The sequence below is a fragment of the Saccoglossus kowalevskii genome, chromosome 12 (assembly GCF_978046115.1).
Source record: "Saccoglossus kowalevskii chromosome 12, keSacKowa6.1, whole genome shotgun sequence".
NCBI classification, from domain to species: Eukaryota; Metazoa; Hemichordata; class Enteropneusta; family Harrimaniidae; genus Saccoglossus; species Saccoglossus kowalevskii.
In genome coordinates, this window is record NC_140652.1 from 29,695,806 (window position 1) to 29,717,284 (window position 21,479).

Sequence of the window (21,479 nt, forward strand, 5' to 3'; positions counted from 1 at the left end):
CTGAGACACTTCTGATCCCTCACGAATTGTAGACACACGGTTAGAGACAAACGTATGGAAGCGTGTAGTCTCATTAGTGATGTATCTCAGCACTGACATGCTATCTGTCCAAAAATAGGACTTGTCAATGTTGTAATCCAACTCTCTCTTCAGTTTCTCATTCATTCGTACTGAAAGCGTTGCTGCAGTCAGTTCCATGCGGGGTATCGTCACCTTTTTAAGGGGTGCAACCCTAGATTTTCCCAGAAGTATGGAGCAATGAATTTCTCCTCTCTTATTGACCAGACGCAGATACGATACCATCCCATATCCTTGTTCACTGGCATCACTGAAATTATGTACTTGACATGAAAGTACTTCGCCAAAATGTTTAGGTTTATAACACCTCGCAACTGAGAATGACTCCAATTTTGGCAAGCCAGACAGCCATTTATGCCACACCTGAAGACCAGCCCCTTCAATAGGCCTATCCCATCCACTGCCTTGCTGCCACAAGCTTTGTAAAAGTATTCTTGCTGGGAGTATAAATGGTGACACAAGGCCGAGAGGATCATAGATGGAACTGACGATGGACAATATTCCCCTCCTAGTGGTTGGTCGGTCTTGCACAATAATTTTGAAGCCAAGCATGTCTGGTTCAACCAACCAAAACACCCCTAAAGCACGCTCAACAGGAAGATCATCATAGTCGAGGTTAAGGTGCTTAACTTCCTTAGAACGCTCTTCAGTCTGAATCGATTCTAAGACAACGCGACTGTTACTCATCCATTTTGTTAGGTTAAACCCACCTCGTTGACACAGATCTCTCAGGTCATGTACCAAACTTATAGCCTTAGTTTCAGATTCTACAGACTTTAAACAGTTATCAACATAGAAGTTTCTGAGGACTGTATTCACGACATCTGCACCAAAGAAGTTTTTGTTGTCTTCAGCGGTTCTTTGAAGTGCAGTATTGGCACAGCTGGGGGAAGATACCGCCCCAAACAAATGAACTGTCATGGCATATACTTCCGGTTGTCTGTCTAAGTCACCATTAGGCCACCACAAAAACCGCAGACAGTCACAGTCACCTTTTGGGATCCATACCTGATGAAACATTGCTTCAATGTCAGCCATCAAAGCGACGGGCACTTGTCTAAAGCGTAGCAACACACCAAGTAAGTTGTTTGTTAAATCTGGCCCTTGTAACAGATGATCATTCAATGCTGTTCCCTGGAACCTGGCTGCACAGTCAAAAACAACACGTATCTTCCCTGGTTTTCGTGGGTGGTAAACACCGTGATGAGGAACATACCAAACTTTACCATCACTTCTACCAAGTTTATCTTCATGAACTTTCACTGCATATCCTTTACTAATAATACTTTCCATGAAGGCTGTGTAATCCATGTAGAATTCAGGATACTTTCTCAACTTCTTCTCAATACCTTTAAGTCGTTTGGTAGCATATTCTTTGTTGTTTGGCAGCTTCACATCATCATCTCGAAACGGTAAACTTATCTGATAATGTCCATTAACATGACTGATGGATTCATTCACTTTCATTGTGAACATCTTGTCTTCCTGGGAGGGCTCCCTCTTGTCGTCAACTGCACGCTCAGGAAAATCAAAATTGATAGAGCTTCTTACCATGAGGTCCAACTGCTTCAGCTCTTCTGATTCCTGTACAGCAATAATATCAGCTCTGTTAACTGTGTAGCTACCTTGCTCTCTGTTATCTTCACCGCGAACTACATTCCACAAAGTCCACCCAAGACGAGTTCTGGAGGCATGAGGACTACCTTGTGGGCCGGTGACTATTTCCAGAGGCGTGTATGCATCTGGTATCGCATTCCCAATCAACAAACCCACATCAGCGTTAATCTGGGGGACATGAACTCCCTGAAGATGGGACCAATGAGAAATATCATCCTGGGTTGGAATGTAATGTCGAGACACTGGCATCTTATCCTTTGTGTAAACCTTTGGAAGATCAATAGCATTTTTACATTGGAGATCACACACTTCAAGACCATGAACAATATAGGTGTTCATGACATGTGGTACTCCCATAGTGTCAAGTGTAATCTTCACTTTTCTTCCGCTCAAACCAAGTTTCCTTACTAAACTTTCAGTACAGAAATTGATGCTGCTCCCAGGGTCGAGAAATGCGTAAGTTTCAATTGCCCGGCTACTATGCTTAACTCGTATTTTCACAGGAACAATTGTCATGGTACATTCACCATTTCCGGCCCCCATATAACACTGTTCCTTTGAAGCCATACTTGCCCAGGCACTCACAGGTCCAGGCTCAACCTTTGAGTTACCACCATTTCGTCTATCACCATTCTGAGATTTATCTTTTTCTTTAATATGTAAAAGTGTGGGATGCAGTCTTTTGCAATGTACACACGTCTCTTTAAACCGACAGTACTTCTTCTGGTGACCTATTTTGAGACATCCAAAGCAGAGTCCCTTGGACTTCAGGAAACTGATTCTGTCATCATGTGATTGTGCTGCCAACAGGCGACAGGCTTCCATAGCATGACTTGTACCATCACAATATATACATGGCTTGTCTTGAGGCTTCCTTGCTTGCTGAACATCAGTAGCACTCTTCTCATTCTCTTTATAACAAGAAGTTTCCTTTGGGTCTTGTTTCTGAGTATTTTGTTGTGCATCTGTAACCGTAGCAAAACTTGCCTTAGATGCTCTAGATTGTTGTCGTCTTTGGTTGCCGTCCTTGTTTTTGCCCTCTTCATGGTCAGTCCTGAGTGCATCTTTGCCATATATAGGGTCATTTACCTTTTTGGCTTCTTTCTTAATGAACTTTACAAGGACTCCAAACTCAACAATATCACCCCTTTCTTTAATGCCCTGCACAACACCTCTCCACTTCTCCTGCAGACTGGATGGTAACTTCTTAACTAGACTTGCCATGTTTTGGGGAAATTGTATTATTTTCACTGCATCAATACTTTGAACAGCATATTCGCATTCTTGTAGAAAAATGGAAAACGCATCCAATGCCTTCACATCATGAGCCTTTATGCTTGGCCAGCGTAAAGCTTCTTCCACATATGAGTTGGCAATCACCTCATTATCACCATACCTTTCTTCCAGTTCCCTGCGGGCAGCTGGATATCCCTGTTCTGGACTCAGATTACCATACCCAGTTACAATCTTATTTGCTTCTCCCACTGTGTATAATTCTAAATAATTCATCAGCTCCTCTGCGTTACTTGTGTTAGCTACAACTCTGGAAGTGAACTGACGCATAAACTTTCTATATTGCATAGGGTTACCACTAAATTTGTTGATGTCGGATTGGGGTTTCTTTAATTCCCGCACAACTGCCAAAATGACTTCATCAGATGATTTGTGATTAGAGACAAGGGAACCGGAATCACAATCACTCCGAAGACCACCCACGCGGCGCATGTCATGCACACTGCCCGCAAAGCCAGGGCCGCAATTATTGTGCACACTATCACCCCGCGCATAATGCATAGAATTCGCGCTGCGCTCATCAACACGCCTGTCACATGAAATGAACTCACCTCTATCCAGTGGTGGTGCCTTCACAACCGGTGGTGACTCATCATGTTTCCAATCTTTGGCAGGCTGTTCATCAATGCAAACATTATCTTGACATCTTGAATCATATTGTTCTTGTTTTATCACTTGATGTCTGTATGGTATATAGTCTCTACTCTGCTGATCATATCCACTTAATTCAAATTTATCGAGAACTTTGGTCTTTGCCTCTGCGATGGCCATCTCTGTTTCCAAGGCTAATTTTTCCTCTCGCAACTTTAAAGCTATTTTTGCTTCCTCTTGTTGAATTCTTTCAATCTCCAGTTTCTTGCGCTGGTCTAATGCAGCAACCCTAGCCAACAGTTCTGCTTTACGCTGTTCTTCCTTCAATCTAGCAGCAGATAGTGAACTGGATCGAGAAGAGGCTACACTACTTTGATATCTTCCTAATCTATTTCGTGTATAAGTACCAACACTGGAAACGCTGTCTTCTGGACTTATTCCGTGTGTCTTCCTTGATTGAGAATCTTGTTTACTAATCCAGTCACTCACTTTACGGTTAAAGCCTTGAAACGCCCTTTCATGCTTTTCAAACCAACTTGACTGAAATTCCCACTGCTCTTGGCCGGACAGGTATTTGACATATGCATCATGGGTATCCAGAAATTCTTCATATACTTCCATCCACGCTGTATATTTTTCTCTCACAACGTTTACATCTGTGGGTGTTTCCATTTGACCCAGTATTTGTTCTGTCATGGCATGCAGCTGCGTGCACAGTGACTTCAGTTTCTTTCTATTAATTTCCATTGCATATTCAAAACCCTTATCAGTGGGTATTTTTATCCGGGTACTGCGACGGACATCTGAATGATCACTACTCACGTGACTTCCCTTTCTGGCGGACCCTTGTGCACCAAGTGTTTCTTTGATGAAACTACGCATACTCAAATTTGGGTCAGTATATCGATGATCCATGTTCAAGACAACAACTTGCCTATTACGTCAATAGAATGTAGGACGCAAACAAAAAGGCTAATGATCGGTCCCTTGTTGGATTATTGGGAGTTGTCAATGCGCTCTCCAAAAATATAAGAAACAAATGTCCGAACATAAACTTGACACTTTATTCCTTTCCACCACTGAGAAACGATTGACTGAAAGGTATACAGAGAAATAAAGCACATAAGTAAACAATACATTTCACGTAATCGATTGATATGCATAGTATACATGTACATTTTGTACAGTAATATTACTATCATCACAGTTAGCGACTACCTCACAAAAGGTAAAGTTATCACAACACATCTTAGAAATACATGGAATTACACGCAGTAGATCGTAAAGCGTAAAGAATAGCGTAATCGGTAAACACGAGTCACATGTATACGAAGCAATGACCTCAAACAAACGTCGCAAAAGTCAGCAGTTCGTAACAAAGAAATCATATTTATGCTCACCGTAATATTAGACCCCAACAACCAACAACCTAAACTTCGCTTAGTGTAGTTCACTCGACTGCTGTAATTCATGCAAATGCGTCAAAACACCAGCAAGACATGATGCGATCCGCCATTTCTCTCTGCTTTTTCCCGGTGCTATAAATAGCCACATTACCAAATCTCAACTACAGAGGGCGATGGACTGTACAATAGCAAATTAGTATAACGTTATTTGGCCATAACAATTATATAAATACAATGGTGGGCAAATGTCCATGCAATTACGACCATAGAAATGCATAGATTTAGACTTGGTTGAGTTGTTAGTAATGTCATTTTGCGCAAACCTTTAATAGAGGGCGCAATTATACACATATCATCTGCGTAGCTCAAATTGTTTATAACTTTATCGCCAATAAGACAGCCACACGGCATGCTATTGAGTGATACACTGAGATTATCCATATAAATACTAAACAGCGCTGGAGACATTACTCCTCCCTGTCGAACTCCATTGGAAACATTAAAAAATGGTGACATGGTACTTACCCCATCTAACACAGTACAACTGGTTGCAATACCAATTTACAAGAACACGAATGATATACGCTGGAACATTACGTTCAATACACTTGTTAAATAACGTTCAATGGTTAACTCTGTCGAAAGCCTTGGACGCGTCAAGAAAACACACAAATACACTGCTACCAAGGCTATTATACTGGCGAATGGTTTCTTTTATGAGCAGAATACAGAGATCTGTGGAATGTTTCTTTTTAAAACCAAACTGGTAGTCTGTAGTGTCAAAAACCTTATCACACGTTTTGAGTAATATATGTTCAAAAACTTTTGACAAAAAAATGTTATTGCAATAGGACGATAATTGTCTGTACTGGTAATATCTCCAGTTTTATTTTTCAAGAGTGGCACTATAACAACTTCCATCATAGAGCGAGGGAGTGTGCCGTGCACACAGAATGACAACATACACATTGACAAATGCGTACTAACACTGGGAGCCGCATACTTCAAGTGTTCTGCACATAAACCATCCAGACCATTATATTTCTCTAGCGGCAGGTTTTTAATAATCCCATAAATTTCCACAGAGGACACATGATGACTATTTTCGTTAATTTCAGTAATATTATTTAGCATTTTAGACTTATATGTTATTCGATGATATGATTCAAAATATTTCGCCCACATTTTTGTAATGTCCGTCTCCCCAGACGCATTCCCAACAAAAGATTGAATAAAAGTGGCGTATGATTTCGTGACTTCCTTCCAGAACGAACGTTCGTCTTTATTTAAAAGGTGAGTGGCTAATTTGTCTGCAGTCATACGAAAATATGCAGATTTGCAGTTGGGCAGTGTAAGTTTGAATTTGGTCCTCGTCGACCTCATCGTGTCATGAACAGCGCCCTCTCTTGGTTTGCCAGCAAGACGCCACAACTAAAAGCACTCACGTGCAAAGCTATGCTCATCCTTAGCAATGTCATTCCATCCGGGGACAGGTTTGAAAGACGCAAAGGCCTTCTTGCGCACGAATGTTAAGTCTGTCGCTTTTTTAAGAGAGTTGACAATATTCTCGTAATAATCATGAATATTTCTTTTATGGTCAGTATTCTGACAGTTAACATGCGTACAACCAAAGGCGTCCACTGGTAAAACAATGTTATGCAGGCCAATATCCGTGTTGTGAGCGTATTGGTTCATTTGTTCCGTCGTGATATTGGACCAGTCAAGACGTATTGTTCGCTCCTTACAATTCCCAATTATTAAGTCGCATGATTTCATGCTACTACGCTGGAAGGCAATGATCATAGGCACATGATCTGATGTAACATAGTCATACATAATGTTAATATCAATTATTGCACAATATGCAGTATTATAAGCAATGCAGTGATCCAATATCTGGGAAGTAATAATATGCGAGAAGTTAATATTAAAAAAATTGTGCCAAAAGTGCCACCAGTGTTTGTCACTAGTGTTTTCATTAATTCTGTGGTTTTCACAAATTTTCTGCAACCATCCTCAAAGTTCTAGGGAAGACATCATTTTAGCTTATGTTCTTAATATTTGTTGGGGTAATGTTGACATTCGGTTCCGTTTGATCTTTGCCAAAATGCCAAAGCTAAACATTTTCATCTATGTTTGGCACTTGACTTTATTGTCGTTCATATTTTTCAAATATGTTATAAATTGTATATTCCAAGTGGGAATAAAACACTCAAACGTATGAATATTATTTACGACTGAAAAACAAACAAAACAAACCTTGTCGTGTACATGAAATAGTGTCAACGGATTCGAACAGAATTGGCGCATTCTGCTCCACATTCGGATTTATAGTCATTTATCTATTCATATTTTTCGTACGTGTATTGCAGACAAAATATTGCTATGAATAATATGAACTTGAATTATATTTGTTAGTCAACATTGTGTTTACATGTGCAAAAAAGACAGGGCAGTATGTCATTATCATCAAAACTCTTTTTCTATGATTATACATTATTTCTAAGATGTTTGAAGATTGAAGTTGTCTTGAGGTATGGTTCAAACTGAACAACTATGTTTTCTCAACACAGAAACAAATTCTCGACACTGGACAACAGACGCAGCAATCTTTGGTGATGGAAATAAACCATATTGGTACACCCACAATCCATCAGCAATTGAAGTAGAAACAACTGCGTATGCCTTATTAACACAAGTGGAACTTGATGATATTGCATATAGCAATGCAATAGTCGTTTGGTTAACATCGCAGAGAAATTCACATGGGGGATTCATTTCTACACAAGTAAGTATGAATTTTAAAAAGTTATGGTTAAACACTGACCGGCCAAACCCTTTTCACTACAACAATGTTCTTAACTATTGTTGTTGCTCAACCGGTAGTTTATATCTTCTCAATTGTTCTCTGTCAGCTACGAACAGGAATAGGTTTGTGATATTGCAGGTGATAAAAAAAGATTAAATATTATAAGACTAAACCCCGAACCAGGAGGTCAAAGGTTACTGGCATGTAAGCAAGATCTTTGACTGGCCTGCTCCGTGGGCTCCGGTGAAGTTTTACAGGTAATAAGTACAGGACAATCAAGCGAATCACTTTATCTGGGATGTAAAATTCTGGTCGCCGGATGGAAGTGAGTTTTTGTTGAAATTATGCCGCCGAAGACCGTGAAAAGCAAGGTTTCCAAAACGAAACAACAAAATGTCTTACAGGGTTTTGCGACCCAAACATCACGTGACCAAGTTTCGGGAAAAATCGGAACACGAGAGCAAGGTGAAAGCGATGGTGAATCTCCCAATATGCATGACGAGGTCGATCCGGACTTCCAATCGTATATAAAAAACGCTCTTAGCAGAATTGAGAAGAAGGTGGACGCGCTTAATGAGGAACAACACGCTATAACTGAAAGATTTGAGAATATGGAGAGGAAGCAGGCGGATTTCGAGAGAGCGTTAACTGCGTCATCAGATGAAATGACCACATTGCGCAATAGCCATGAGGCGGTAGAAGGCAGACTCGGTGAATTCGATAGAAAGATCAAGGAGTTGGAAGCCAAGACCAGGGAAAATGAGGAAGAGGCGTTTCGGCTTGCTAGATACTCAAGAGCTTTCAACCTTAGGTTTGGTGGATTCCAGATACAGCAGGGCGAGAACTGCATGGAAATAATTGCGGATTTATTAAAGGAGAAGTTGGGGTTCGAGAGCGCAGCCGCCATGATCGAAAATGCACATCGAGTTGGGATAAATGGTCGCCGGAGCGGTGCGAGGCCTGCACCTCATATAATCGTTACATTCATGAGGAGACCGGACCGCATCGCTGTTCTACGAAAAGCCAAAAGTTTATTAAAGCAAGGTGAAATATTTGCAACTGAAGATTATACGCAAGCTGATTACAAAAGGAAATGTGAGCTGCGTCCAGTCATGCAGAAAGCGTTTGAACAAGGTAAACGTCCACGTTTTGCCGACGGTAGACTTTTCATTGATGGGAAATTATTTAAGGACTGAAGATATTTCGGCTGACAGGCAGTGTCCCAGATTTGGATGATTTAATGAACGCGGTAGGCTATTCTCGCTTGTCGTGGTGTACGGGGCAGTAGGAAACTTTCGTACGAACTGTTGTTTCTGTACTGTTATTTTGAACTGTTGAACGGAAATATGGTTGGTGAATGGTGAGTTTTGATTTTTTGAACAGTAATGTTATTTTTGATAAATGTTAACCTGAACTTGTAAAGTTATGCGGTTTGAGTGTTGTTGTTGTTGTTTTGTTTTTGTTTGTGAAAAGCGTTTGTTTCTTTTAAAGTTGTTTGAGAGCTCGCGGGGCGGGTGTTTTTTCATGATGCAACAATCCATTGGCTTTATTCAGATGTGGATGCATCCGATATGGGGAAATTTGGGAACTTTTGTGGCCCACCTTTTACAGGCAAGTTTTTGGTCTGGGGGGCAGATTCCTTTGTTTTGTTTTTTGTTGGATTTTTATGAGAAAAGAGTCAAATTTTATTATAAGTGGTGTACCAGGGAGTATGTTACAATTCAACTGCCATGTTTTCTGAACTTAAAATTTTGCCATTAAATGTGAGGGGATTGGGTCGTTGCAAGAAAAGGAAAAATGTGTTTAGGTGGGTTAATAATCAAGGCTCTAGTATTGCTTTTTTGCAAGAAACGCAAAGCAGTACAGATGTGGTTAAATTTTGGAGTAAGCAGTGTAGGGGAAAGATGTTTTTTAGCCATGGTGTTTCCAACAGTAAGGGGGTGTTGACTATCTTTCGAAACATCGACTATGAGGTTTTAAATACAATATGTGACCCAGGCGGCAGGTATTTAATTCATGATGTTATGCTATATGGGAAACATTTTCTTTTGGTTAATTCATATGCCCCAAATGAAGAAAAACTGTACATAAATTTTCTGAAGAATTTACTCAGTGAGATCAGGGGGAGCATGTCAGACCCAGATATCCAAATTGTGTGTGGGGGGGGGGGGGCGATCACAACATTGTATTGGACATGGTTAAAGATAGGAAAGGTGGTAACCCCCAGAAATGGGTTCGTGTTTCGGAAATGTTTCATGGCTTTTTGGAGGCGGTTGATCTGGTAGATGTATGGAGAATTGTACATCCGGAGAAAAGTAGCTTTACATGGAAACGCTTTAATCCTGTATTGATCCAAAGTAGACTAGACTATTTTCTGGTAAGCCAGTCACTTATTAGTGATGTAGTTCAAACAGAAATTGTTCCCTGTGTGCTGTCTGATCATTCGGCGGTCGTCATTAGCTTGAAATATGACGAAACTGTACGTGGTCCCTCATATTGGAAATTGAATACTAGCTTATTGAGAGACACTGATTATATTGAGCTTATTGAAACCCAGTTCCCTAGTTGGCTAAAAGAAGGCGAGGATATTGAGGACCCGCGTATGGTATGGGACTGGCTTAAATATTGTATTAAGAAAACCTCAATAACTTTTAGTAAAGAAAAAAAGAAAAAACAAACAGTAAAAATAGAAAATCTGGAGCGAAAATTAAAAATTCTAGATGATCAAATTTGCCTAAACCCTACTGCTGAAGTATTACATGAATTTAGTCAAATAAAACAATCATTACAACAGGAATACGACGAAATAGCAGAGGGGCAGATTGTTAGAGCGAGGGCCAACTGGCATGAGTTAGGTGAGAAAAATACTAAGTATTTTTTGCAATTAGAAAAAATGAACGCTAGGAGATCTCAAATAAACAAACTTACTAGAGCAAATGGGTTAGAGGTGAGGTCCCAGAAGGAAATAAATAATGAAATTAAAATGTATTATGAAAATTTGTATGCCTCTAAACTTGACCAAAATGAAAGGGCGAGGAAGGAAAATGCTTACTTTTTTGATAATCCAGACATTCCAAAACTCACTGAAGATCAGGCAAACATTTGTGAAGGCCTCATCTCTGTCGAAGAAGCCTGGGAGGTGATTAAAACTTTTGTACCAAATAAAACTCCAGGTAATGACGGTCTGCCAGCAGATTTTTATAAAAAATTTTGGCCATTGGTTAAAAAATTTATGGTGAAGGCTCTAAATACGTCCTTTGAGAAAGGCAGGCTATCCACATCTCAACGACAAGCTGTAATAATATTGCTGGAGAAAAAAGGAAGGGATAATAGCAAGATCCAAAATTGGCGGCCTATATCACTCCTCAATTCAGATTATAAGATTGGTACAAAATGTATAGCTAAAAGATTAGAAAAAGTCCTTCCACAGTTAATACATATAACCCAATCGGCTTTTGTCAAAAATAGATTTATAGGAGATGTTGTGAGATTGGTTGACTGTGTAATGGAGTACATGGACGAGGAGGACATCCCTGATTTGTTACTAACAGTAGACTTTGAAAAAGCTTTTGATACTGTGGAGTGGCCTTTCCTCTTTAGAGCATTGGAGACTTATAATTTTGGCCCAAGTTTTATAAAATGGATAAAAGTATTTTACTCTGACATCTCCAGTTGTGTTATGAACAAAGGCATCAGTACAGGATATTTCTCTCTGGGGCGAGGAGTTAGGCAGGGGGATCCAATTTCTCCCCTGTTGTTCATTTTGGGGTTGGAGATATTTCTGTGCTCACTGCGGTCCAGTCAGGATATTGAAGGGGTTGTGGTTCCGGGTTTTGGTTCTTTTAAAAGTGCAGCGTTTGCAGATGATCTGACATGCTTCCTTAGTGACCTCCCCTCATGTAGAAAACTGTTTGAAATATTGGGCAATTTCAAAAAATATCTGGGTTAGCAATTAACCAGGATAAGTGCGAAGCAATGTGGATTGGAAACAAAAGCAAATGTAAAGAGAAACCCCTTGCGGTAAAATGGCCAAATATGATTCAAATTGTTGGTGTTTACTTTTCAAATGACAGAAAAATGGCAACGGATAGAAATGTCACAATCCCCATAGAGAAACTAAAAGTATCTTTACACTTCTGGAAAATGAGAGACCTAACACTGCTTGGCAGAATCCAAATTATTAAAGCTATGGGTATTTCAAGAGTTCAGTATGTTCTTAGTCTCTCAGATTGCCCTAATAGATACCTGAAAGAAATAAACAAAATGCTATTTGCATTTCTTTGGAAAGGGAAAGATAAGGTGGCCAGGAAAACAATGATAGGGGACATTTGTGTAGGTGGCCTAAAAGTACCGGATATTTTTGCAATAGTGAAGGCTCAACGAATAGATTGGCTACGTCGTCTGTTTGACAATGATATAGTCCACCCTTGGAAATGGATTTTGCAGAAGAAACTGTCTCGACTTGGGGGAATAGAAACTCTTTTAAAGAGTAATTTTTAATATTAGTGTTCTTCCCATTACTGTGAGGGGTTTCTTTCGTAGTATGTTAGAGTCGTGGCTAGCAGTCACGGGTCCGCCAGATGGTGAAAAGCATCCCCTAAATCAAAGTATTTGGAACAACAAACATATTTTACAAGGAGGCAGAAGTATATTTTGGGGAGATTTCAGTGAGGCTGGTTTCCACTATGTTGGAAATCTTTTTGATAATAAGGGCCAACTTCTTCAGTGGGGTGAAGTGGAAAAAAGGGGAATACCTCGCAAGAGATTTTTGGATCGGTTTGGAATTGTGGCCGCACTACCACGAGAATGGAAAAGGGAAGTAGATATAAACAAATTTGCTAACCCTGAGGATGATATGTTGGGTATCAGATTTGTGGGCGTTCAAATTCATTTGAAACAATGTAAAACTAAGTTGGTGACCCCTGAAGTGATAAAGCAATATTTTATTTCGCCAAGATCTGAAATTTATCATGTTAAAACATTAAACTCCAATATTACTGAATGGGAAAGTATTTACTTAGCACCATTTAGACTTACAATAGAGTCAAAGCTCAGGGAATTTCAATGGAAAATCAGCCACAATATCCTGGTAACCAACTCTGTTCTTTGTAAGATGACCCCACCAAAGATTGAATCAGGAGCCTGTACGTTCTGTAAGGGGCCTGATGAAAATCTGCTTCATCTTTTCTATGAATGTCCAGTAGTAAAATTATTTTGGGATACATTCTTTGAGATATGGGGGACAAAACTGAGTTTCCCTCGGGTGAACGACCCAGAATGCTTCTTGTTTGGTGATAGTCTTCTCCCCCTCCTGTTAAACTTTTTGCTTTTGGTAGCCAGGAGGTTTATTTATATTTGCAGATGTCGGGGTAACAAACCAAAATTTGAGGAATTTAAAGACTTCGTGCAGAGGGTACAGAAAACTGAGTACTTGATTGCAAACAGAAAAGGTATATTGGGAAAACATTTAAAAAAATGGGGAAAATTTATGAAAATTGTAGCAACGACCCAGCATATCAGCATGAATTCCTGAAAAAATTGTAATATTTTTGTGAAGACTTTGTACTTTGTTGTGCAATGTAATTGTTTGGTACACATACATGTAACTACGTAAAGTGCTTATGTAAATTGACTCAATAAAAAATGTTTTAAATACAAAAAAACCCGAACCAAAGTAAATAAGATGTTATATATTTCTGTCCATGAAATGGGCAATTATGGTGTTCAAGTAAAAAATAATGCAGCCTTGTTGAAGTCGAAGTTTAGGTAAATCAAAATAACCATTTTACCGTGGTTAGACTGTTTATCATAACATACAATCTATAAGATAATCTAGCATCTAGACATGAAATATGTTTCCCAAAATCTCTATTCACTATTTATTTACAACATACTAAACGTAGTAGTCACTAAATTGACTAAAATTCACATCATTCTTTACATATGAATAAACAGCATCCACTGCGACTCAATTATGATTGAATCACTAATATGTACTTGTCTTGTTTTGATAATATAACAAGATTACACAAAGATGATGAACACTATGATAAAGATATTCCGTTTTCGACATTGTGAAATGTTTTCCTCTTGGGGACAACCGAAAAACAAATGATTTTGTAAATTTAGAATTATATTTTAAACGTGTTCCATGAACACACCATAGTTTAAATCGTAGTCTAAATTATCCCTGTTACCCGAATTGTGTGATTTTTAACCCGCACATGAGTTGGTAAAGGTATGGAGGCAGCCATGTTTGTTTTTATTATTAGGCGATGCTTACGCGCGTAGTCATTCCATATTTGGAATTTGTTTTTCCTAATATGGTAGAATGAAAATACCCAGTGCAATATCGCAAAATTACGGCACGCTGTAACTTATAGCGTTACGGTGACAGATGTGTAATAATAATTATTATTGGGACACCCTTTTTCCTTCATTATGCCGATTCATAAGTAGTATATTGCAAGGTAACACAATAGCATGTTTTGTCTTGAGATTTGATTAAATTTGTCGAATAGTGGCCATTTTGTCCAGAAAATGAAAAGTATCATTCTGTAACATGTCCGGAACTGTTTATTGGAGATGAACAGGGCGATTTAAATCAAACTTTGTATATTTTTTTTTCGAAAGCTGAACCAAAATGGCCGACTCACAGTACCACAACAACATGTTTTGTCCTGATATTTTATCAAATTTGTACAATTCAGTTCAAAGTTTCCATATAGGTATTATTCTGACAGTAACACAATATATAATCTGTGTTAGTGTTAAAAAAACATCTTTCATTTCTACATGTCACTTGTACTGAACATTTACATCGACTACAGCTAATGGGGACTATGCATTATCAATGTTTGTTAGTTTGGGGTCAAAATCCATGCATATTAATTGTCTAATTTGCATAATGATTATGCAGTGGTTTTTACACTGATATCTCGAGTACTAATCATCACAACTTCACATATATGGCACCGACATTGTAGGGTTATATACGTGCATATTAATTTCCTGGTCTGTATAATTTTCCGCCTTTACTAATCATTACTTTTCAATGAAACTGGGCACATAGATACTCTAGGAAATGTACAGACCTGAATTTGTTGGGGTTAAAATATTTGCATATTATTTACCTAATTTGCATAATTAGCCAATTTTCAGCATTCACACTAATATCACAAATATATATTATTCCATGTCAATGAAACTTAGTACATAGATGCTGTAGAATAATGCATAGACCTGCTTAGCTTTGGGTTGAAATGAGATAATATTAATTACTTAATTTGTATAATAATTCATAAGTGTTTTGTTCTAATCAAATTTCAATAAAACTTATGTACCATAGATTGCATCTCAAATCGCAGACAAATATGCCAAGCTTATCGTTTGAAAGGCAAATCTTGAATTATTTTTTCTAAGCTTTCTCTGATCTGAATTAAAACGAAAGAATTTCACAATGTTGAATACATAAATTTGTTTTAGTATTGCTGATGGTATGCAATCATTCTTAAAGAATAGCTTTAATAATTAGGAGATGTGACAATGTACACCATCCCACAACTCTTAGTGAATGGTGGAAGATGTTGGTGATGAACATAAACCAATTATTATAAACCATTTTCAACAAGTGTCTGGGAGCAATACTGGATTGAAATTGCCTAATTTGCCTAATCATCAAATTTATTTGGTTCCTGCATGCTCATGGGGATTTCCACAGACGTGATTTATTTAATAATAATAATAAACATGCATATTGTTTATCTAATTATTATTAGCCAATTTCTGATATCTCAAAAAACAGATTTACATTGAACTTGTGGCAAAGATGTAAAATGTACTCCAATACTGTGGATAACACTGTTTTTTTGGGGGGAAGTACATCTCAAATAGCAAACAAATATTAGCTCTTTCTAAGCTTTCTTTAAATAAAAAATCATGAATTGGTATCTAATAATCAATGAAAAGCCATTTCTTTGATAATACTGTCATACTATTTCAAAGTCATGCATAATATACTCCATCCAATATAATTTTAATATATTATAGGACACAATTATTGCTCTAGATGCCCTGGTTAAGTATTCAGCAGCAGCTAGAAATGTGATTGAGACACCGGTACACATGAATTGCACAATAACAAAAGAAGCTGATGATGCCTATAACGAAGTAATTCCTTTAAATGATGAAGGATCCATGGTACAGTACATTAGAGAGGTACATAATATTGTTATCATCTTTCAAATTAGTGTAGCCGTACACACAAGTGATAAGCTTTCCGCAAACTTCAATTCCAAAATTGCATCTATTAGGTACCTGTCGGTGGCAAGCTGTATGTTGAAACTACTGGAAAGGGTATTGGAAATCTACAAGTGAAAGTTAAGTATAACACGCAGGCACTTTATGCAGAAACGTGTGCATTTAACATCACCGTGAATGTGGTAGAACCACGCCCACGTAGAAGAGAAAACACACTCAGTAATTCGGTCATCCAATTGACTGTTTCTGTAAGGTAATTGCATTTTATTTTATCACTGTAACAATTATATAATGACAAACTCTGTGTTAATCACATAATCTCAAATTATTTATCAATTACAATGTATATTACAAAATTCGTTATTTGTCGTTTTGACTATCAAACAAATAAGAAATAATACAAATATGAATTTATGTGTTTATGTACCGGTTTTCCTGTTTTACATTGACTTTATTGCGTTAGGGGGTTGTCGCTAAGCATAATGCAATTAACACAAACCTCTTTTTATTCATTTGGCATGGAATGTAGTAACGTGGTTCAGTGACCCTAATCTGAAGTTTTTATTTTATTCCTCCAAAGTAAATCATTTGGTTTTATTTAACCTGTTTTAAAATAGACTCTAAAATGGTTAAATTATTTTGTTCATTGAGTTACCTGAAAAGATACTATTAAAAGTTTAGAAGAATGTGGAGAATGTGCTGATCCCATGATGTGTGGGAAATACACCTTATCAATGGGAAATTGTTCAATCAGATCATGGACGAACTATGAAATATAGGTTTACGGGGTCAGCGAACTATGAGATATATATTATGATTATTGATTTGTATAATTAGTGTTCTATACTCATATGTATATATAGATACAAATTTTGTTATTTGACATTGTAAATAAATGAAACAATTCACAGAAATCAGTATTTAAAATATAAAACAAAAAGCTATTTTATTATTTTTCAAATTGTTATTTTATTATTTTTCAGGTACAACAAACCTGGCAGTACAGGAATGGCAATTATCGATGTTGGACTGTTTTCAGGATTTGAGCCAATCAAAACGCATTTGGAGAAGGTGAATGAATTTTGAATGTCTGATAATATGTAATCGTGAACAACCTTAAAAGTCAATTTTTACATATTGTTTCATTGTGCAATTAAAGATGGCCAAATGGTTATTCGAAAGTCATATCTCTGGCATGGCTTGACTGTGACGTGGAAACACTCACACAATATTTGTTTCATACTTTGGTTCGACAAGTCTGATTCTGAAATAATACAACTAGTTTTATTAACACTTTTATGTTTGTTTACAGATGAAAGATAATGAGGCGCCATTCCAAAGTTACGACATCAACAAACGTTCGGTTATATTCTACATTGATCAGGTAATACATTCTTGTTTAGTAATCTTCGTCTGTCCGTACCTGGAGACTAAAGATTGGGTTTCGTCTGTTTAGCCACTCAAAGTCATTGTCAAATATGAATGGCAAACTATTTGAAATAATATATAGTATATATTTCATAAATCAAAATCTGGCGGCTAATTTAAATTAACAAAAATGTACCCTGGACAAACAATATACAACCTGTAATGGCGTATTGGTGTGTGTCAGTGATATCAGTTTTTTAAGTCATCCTTAGTTATTACCAATTATATAGAGATCGGCAGAATTAGTGTTTCTTGAAAATGTTTATCAGTTCTCCTTTGTTAATACAATAATTTTTATGGATGTAAGTAAAATATAGTGTTGCAGGCTGGGTCGGCGTTTGTCCAACATGGCTGCTTTTTAAAGTTGGCATTAGTGCGCAAACCGTTAGTGTGGGATTACAGGCCAAGGTGGCCAAGGTTTTTAACGATAGCTTTTGCTTGGTATCTGAGCTGTGAGTTCCAGGCCATGCGGAATACTTTCATTCATCTATTGAATATCTATTATAAGAGTATTAATTTTCAGCGATAATGATTGGTTGAATAAACACACACCATGCTTGTTTATTTGTAAACATAAATCATAATGAGAGCAATTTGTAAGGCACTAGTCTCTAAATAAGGAGGGGTTCACGTCTGAATGTAAGTCTGACACAGTCCATTGTTCGAACTATATATGTCTTGTTTGTAACTATATATGTCTTAAGTTTATAGAACTCTGACATGAGTTTTTATACTTGGTAATACAACCTAGATTTTACTTGCCACCCACACCCCCACCCCGTCTTTCTTTTCGAATTATGGCAATAAGTTTGGGGAAAAAGCCATGTATAATTGGAACATGGGCTGATGCCCTCGTCATCCATTTGCACATGCCGCGGGACAAGTTCAATGTTCAAAAATGCGTTCGACTAAATGTGCCTTGTTCTATTCAATGGTTACATTTGGCAACACTGGTAATAGACGACATCATTGTCAATTGAAACCATTTGATTGTGACTAAGAATATGTGGCGGATGCTACATATGGGGCAGAGTGTGTAATAGTTTAGTTTAACGTCTTTCTCTCGTTAATTTATTTTTAGATAACAAACCAGACCGATGTTACAATTGAATTTGACATCAAGCAAGTATATAATGTAGGGAAGATTCAACCAGTTGCGGTCAAGGTATATGACTATTATTCACCAGGTAAGTTGAGCTATGTATGGTAAATGTTGATTCACAATTGTGCATTTTTTTGTATTCACACGGTGAAAAGAGAATTGAGAATGTAATAATGTCATGGTGTTTATGTTTTATAAATTTGCATTATCTAGGTTATTTCATTTTCAGTCTGTTATTATATTTCCAGATGTACAATGCACCAAGTTCTATCAGGCTGAAGAAGGAAGTGCACTACTTGACACTTTGTGTGAAGGTTACATATGTGTTTGTGCTGAAGGTTCGTACCATACATCATAGTGTATATGCTCTCAAACATAAATAGAAGGAACAGGACAGTTTATTTTCAATACTTTGTCAATGTTTTTGATACCATAATAATTTATTACTGGTAAAATAATTGCATTCATTTCCAGCTCATACGAAATGATTGATGTCACAATTTACAATGACAATACTGCATCCCCTGAACAAATCGAATCTCAGATTTTCTTTGGCTATTCATTGTCAATCTGCTTCGTGTACTTGCTTTTCAACGTATAATAGTTCAAAAAGAATGAATTTGTGTATAACCACGTGACCTCACCTAATATATTATATTCATATGTATATATGGCAGGGAAATGTGGTAAATGCTTAGATAAACAACCTATTGAAACATTGGAGAATAAAGGCGATTTAGTCGAAAAGGCATGTCACGACATGGGCTATGGTGAGTTGATTAACATACATGATGTTTTTAAATGACAAAACATATTTCTCCACTTCGCCATCCACTCAAGCAACCAATTAATAGATTGAAAGACGCGCTATGACAGGTAGCTGGCCAATTCGGTACTGTACGTGTTCGCCAGTTTGAGTCACATACGCAGACATGTTTACTTTGATTTCACCCTCAATTTGCCCAGTCAAGTATATTGTGTTATTAACCTAATCAACCATTTGTCCTTTAATGAGTATGCAAGTATTTAAATTCGGTTGAAATATTTACATTAAAGCTTACAATAGAGCACGCACAAGTTGATTTGTAAATCGAATCTAAAATGCTGGCCTCGTAGACTAAATGAAGTTATTTAGATTAGTTACTTCTTGTTCTGGAAATTAATTGTTTTTGTAATTGTTTCATACATACAACAATATAACAACATAACAGAATAATGTTTACTTTCCAGCATTTAAAATATATGTATTGAGTGTGAAGTTTGAAAACGGATGGGAACATATCACTGCCATGATTGAAGTCATAGCTAAACACGGTATGTTTGTCTCTTAAGCACAATAGTTTAAGTTGTACAAACGTTACGTGTGCTTGCAAGTATGTCACGTGTGGTCTGAGGAGATTTTGAGGACAAAGATTACAGTTCACAAATATGCAAACATGACGCCTAAAGATGTTGTGTGTATATTAATATTAAAGAAATCTAGCGCTGGTACTGTCAATTTGTTTGATTTATAATTCAAAAAAAAAATATTAAATATATAACACATGCCATATATAATTATGCTGTAGATAGTTTGTAGTAAGCTAGGTACCGACAACCACTACTTGCAATGGAATGGAATTTTAAAGTTGCATTCTAATTAATCTAATATATGAGGTACTATCCCATGACTATTATATACACCATCAAATGCTACAACTTATGGAGAATATTTACAATGTAGTGGCAAGTGAGGAATAATACTTTGTATCTTGTTTTGACAAATGTTGATCAAAATTGAAATGTTTTGAATCCATGCATACAACTGGCATTTTTTTTAACAATTTCAAAGCAGTATCATAAATGAAGCTTACGTATAACTGTGCCTGCGATTGATGATATAATCATAAAATTTGAAGAAATTCATTTCTATAAGGATTTGTTTAACCTCAATTTTGGAGCCGTCTACTCTAGATATTCATTTCCCCCACAATAAGGCACAATGTTTATGTTAATTATGACAGTACAAATAATTGTTCTCAATTAATGTTCTGAATTTTAATTATAATAAAATAAAAAACGTGTTAATAAATCGAGTTATAATATTTATTTGCTTATTACAGTCAGCAATTGAATTTTGTGATCTGGATTGCGAATTTGTTTTGAAATTGTCATGTTTATTGCACAATTCACAGGATATTGTTCAATAATCGTGATCGCCTTCTATAAATGAATCTGTGTCCGAAGTTAGCCGGACTTGTGTCCCAGCAAAAACTATTTATTTCCCCCAAAATAATATGACAGAACCCCACACCCTCCCCGTGGCTTTCTTAGCGTATGGAAGTTATTTTCATGAGTGATGCTGTGTATCCTGCGGCCGTACTTTCACGAGCGAAGCGAGTGGAAGTACAGCAGAATGCACCGCATCTCGAGTTGGTAATTTTTATTTGGAACTGAGTAACGCCGCAACGCCGCCAGCAGAAACCTGGTATCTCGATGCTGATGGTTGTGGCTGCATAGTAATCGCTGAGTTTACTGCTGGTGGATCTTCTGAGAGCCCTTCAAGGTTTATAAAACTCAGTTTCCAGGTGGTCAACATACATTAAGTTCTCCCAATCGTAGTATTCCATGTGATGTACACCTAACACGCCAACAATGTTGACGATTTGAACCGGACAAAAATAGCAGACGAAAATGCGTTTACAAAATAAAAATAGTTCGGTAGCCGAAGGTAATACCATGTTCATTTGCATATCGACCGTGAAAATACCGAAAACATTATTGCATAGGTGATATGCAAATTAGTTTTTGTCAAAATAAGTAACTGGCTAAAGGTACTATTACTGTTGTTCAAATTTCATTTCACTCGACAAGTATATTCATGTACCCCAAGAGAAAAATATCCTCAGCGAATACT

At 37.3% G+C, this 21,479-nt stretch overlaps 1 protein-coding gene and 1 long non-coding RNA gene across 2 annotated transcripts in view; one reads left to right on the forward strand and one right to left on the reverse strand.

Moving 5' to 3' along the window:
- The window catches only part of LOC144350432 (A.superbus venom factor 1-like), a 64,923-nt gene that overhangs the window by 41,825 nt on the left and 1,619 nt on the right, over window positions 1–21,479 (forward strand). The window contains exons 27-35 of the mRNA XM_085506023.1: window positions 7,559–7,773; window positions 15,844–16,011; window positions 16,107–16,306; window positions 17,037–17,124; window positions 17,366–17,437; window positions 18,563–18,668; window positions 18,832–18,921; window positions 19,261–19,353; window positions 19,814–19,897. Coding sequence (XP_085362149.1) covers window positions 7,559–7,773; window positions 15,844–16,011; window positions 16,107–16,306; window positions 17,037–17,124; window positions 17,366–17,437; window positions 18,563–18,668; window positions 18,832–18,921; window positions 19,261–19,353; window positions 19,814–19,897 — 1,116 coding nt within the window. The remainder of the gene's footprint in view (window positions 1–7,558; window positions 7,774–15,843; window positions 16,012–16,106; window positions 16,307–17,036; window positions 17,125–17,365; window positions 17,438–18,562; window positions 18,669–18,831; window positions 18,922–19,260; window positions 19,354–19,813; window positions 19,898–21,479) is intronic.
- Window positions 4,622–5,114, reverse strand: LOC144356152 (uncharacterized). The gene is made up of 2 exons (XR_013421396.2): window positions 4,980–5,114; window positions 4,622–4,673 (listed from the first exon to the last, which is right to left on the reverse strand). It is a non-coding gene; the product is annotated as an uncharacterized LOC144356152 (long non-coding RNA).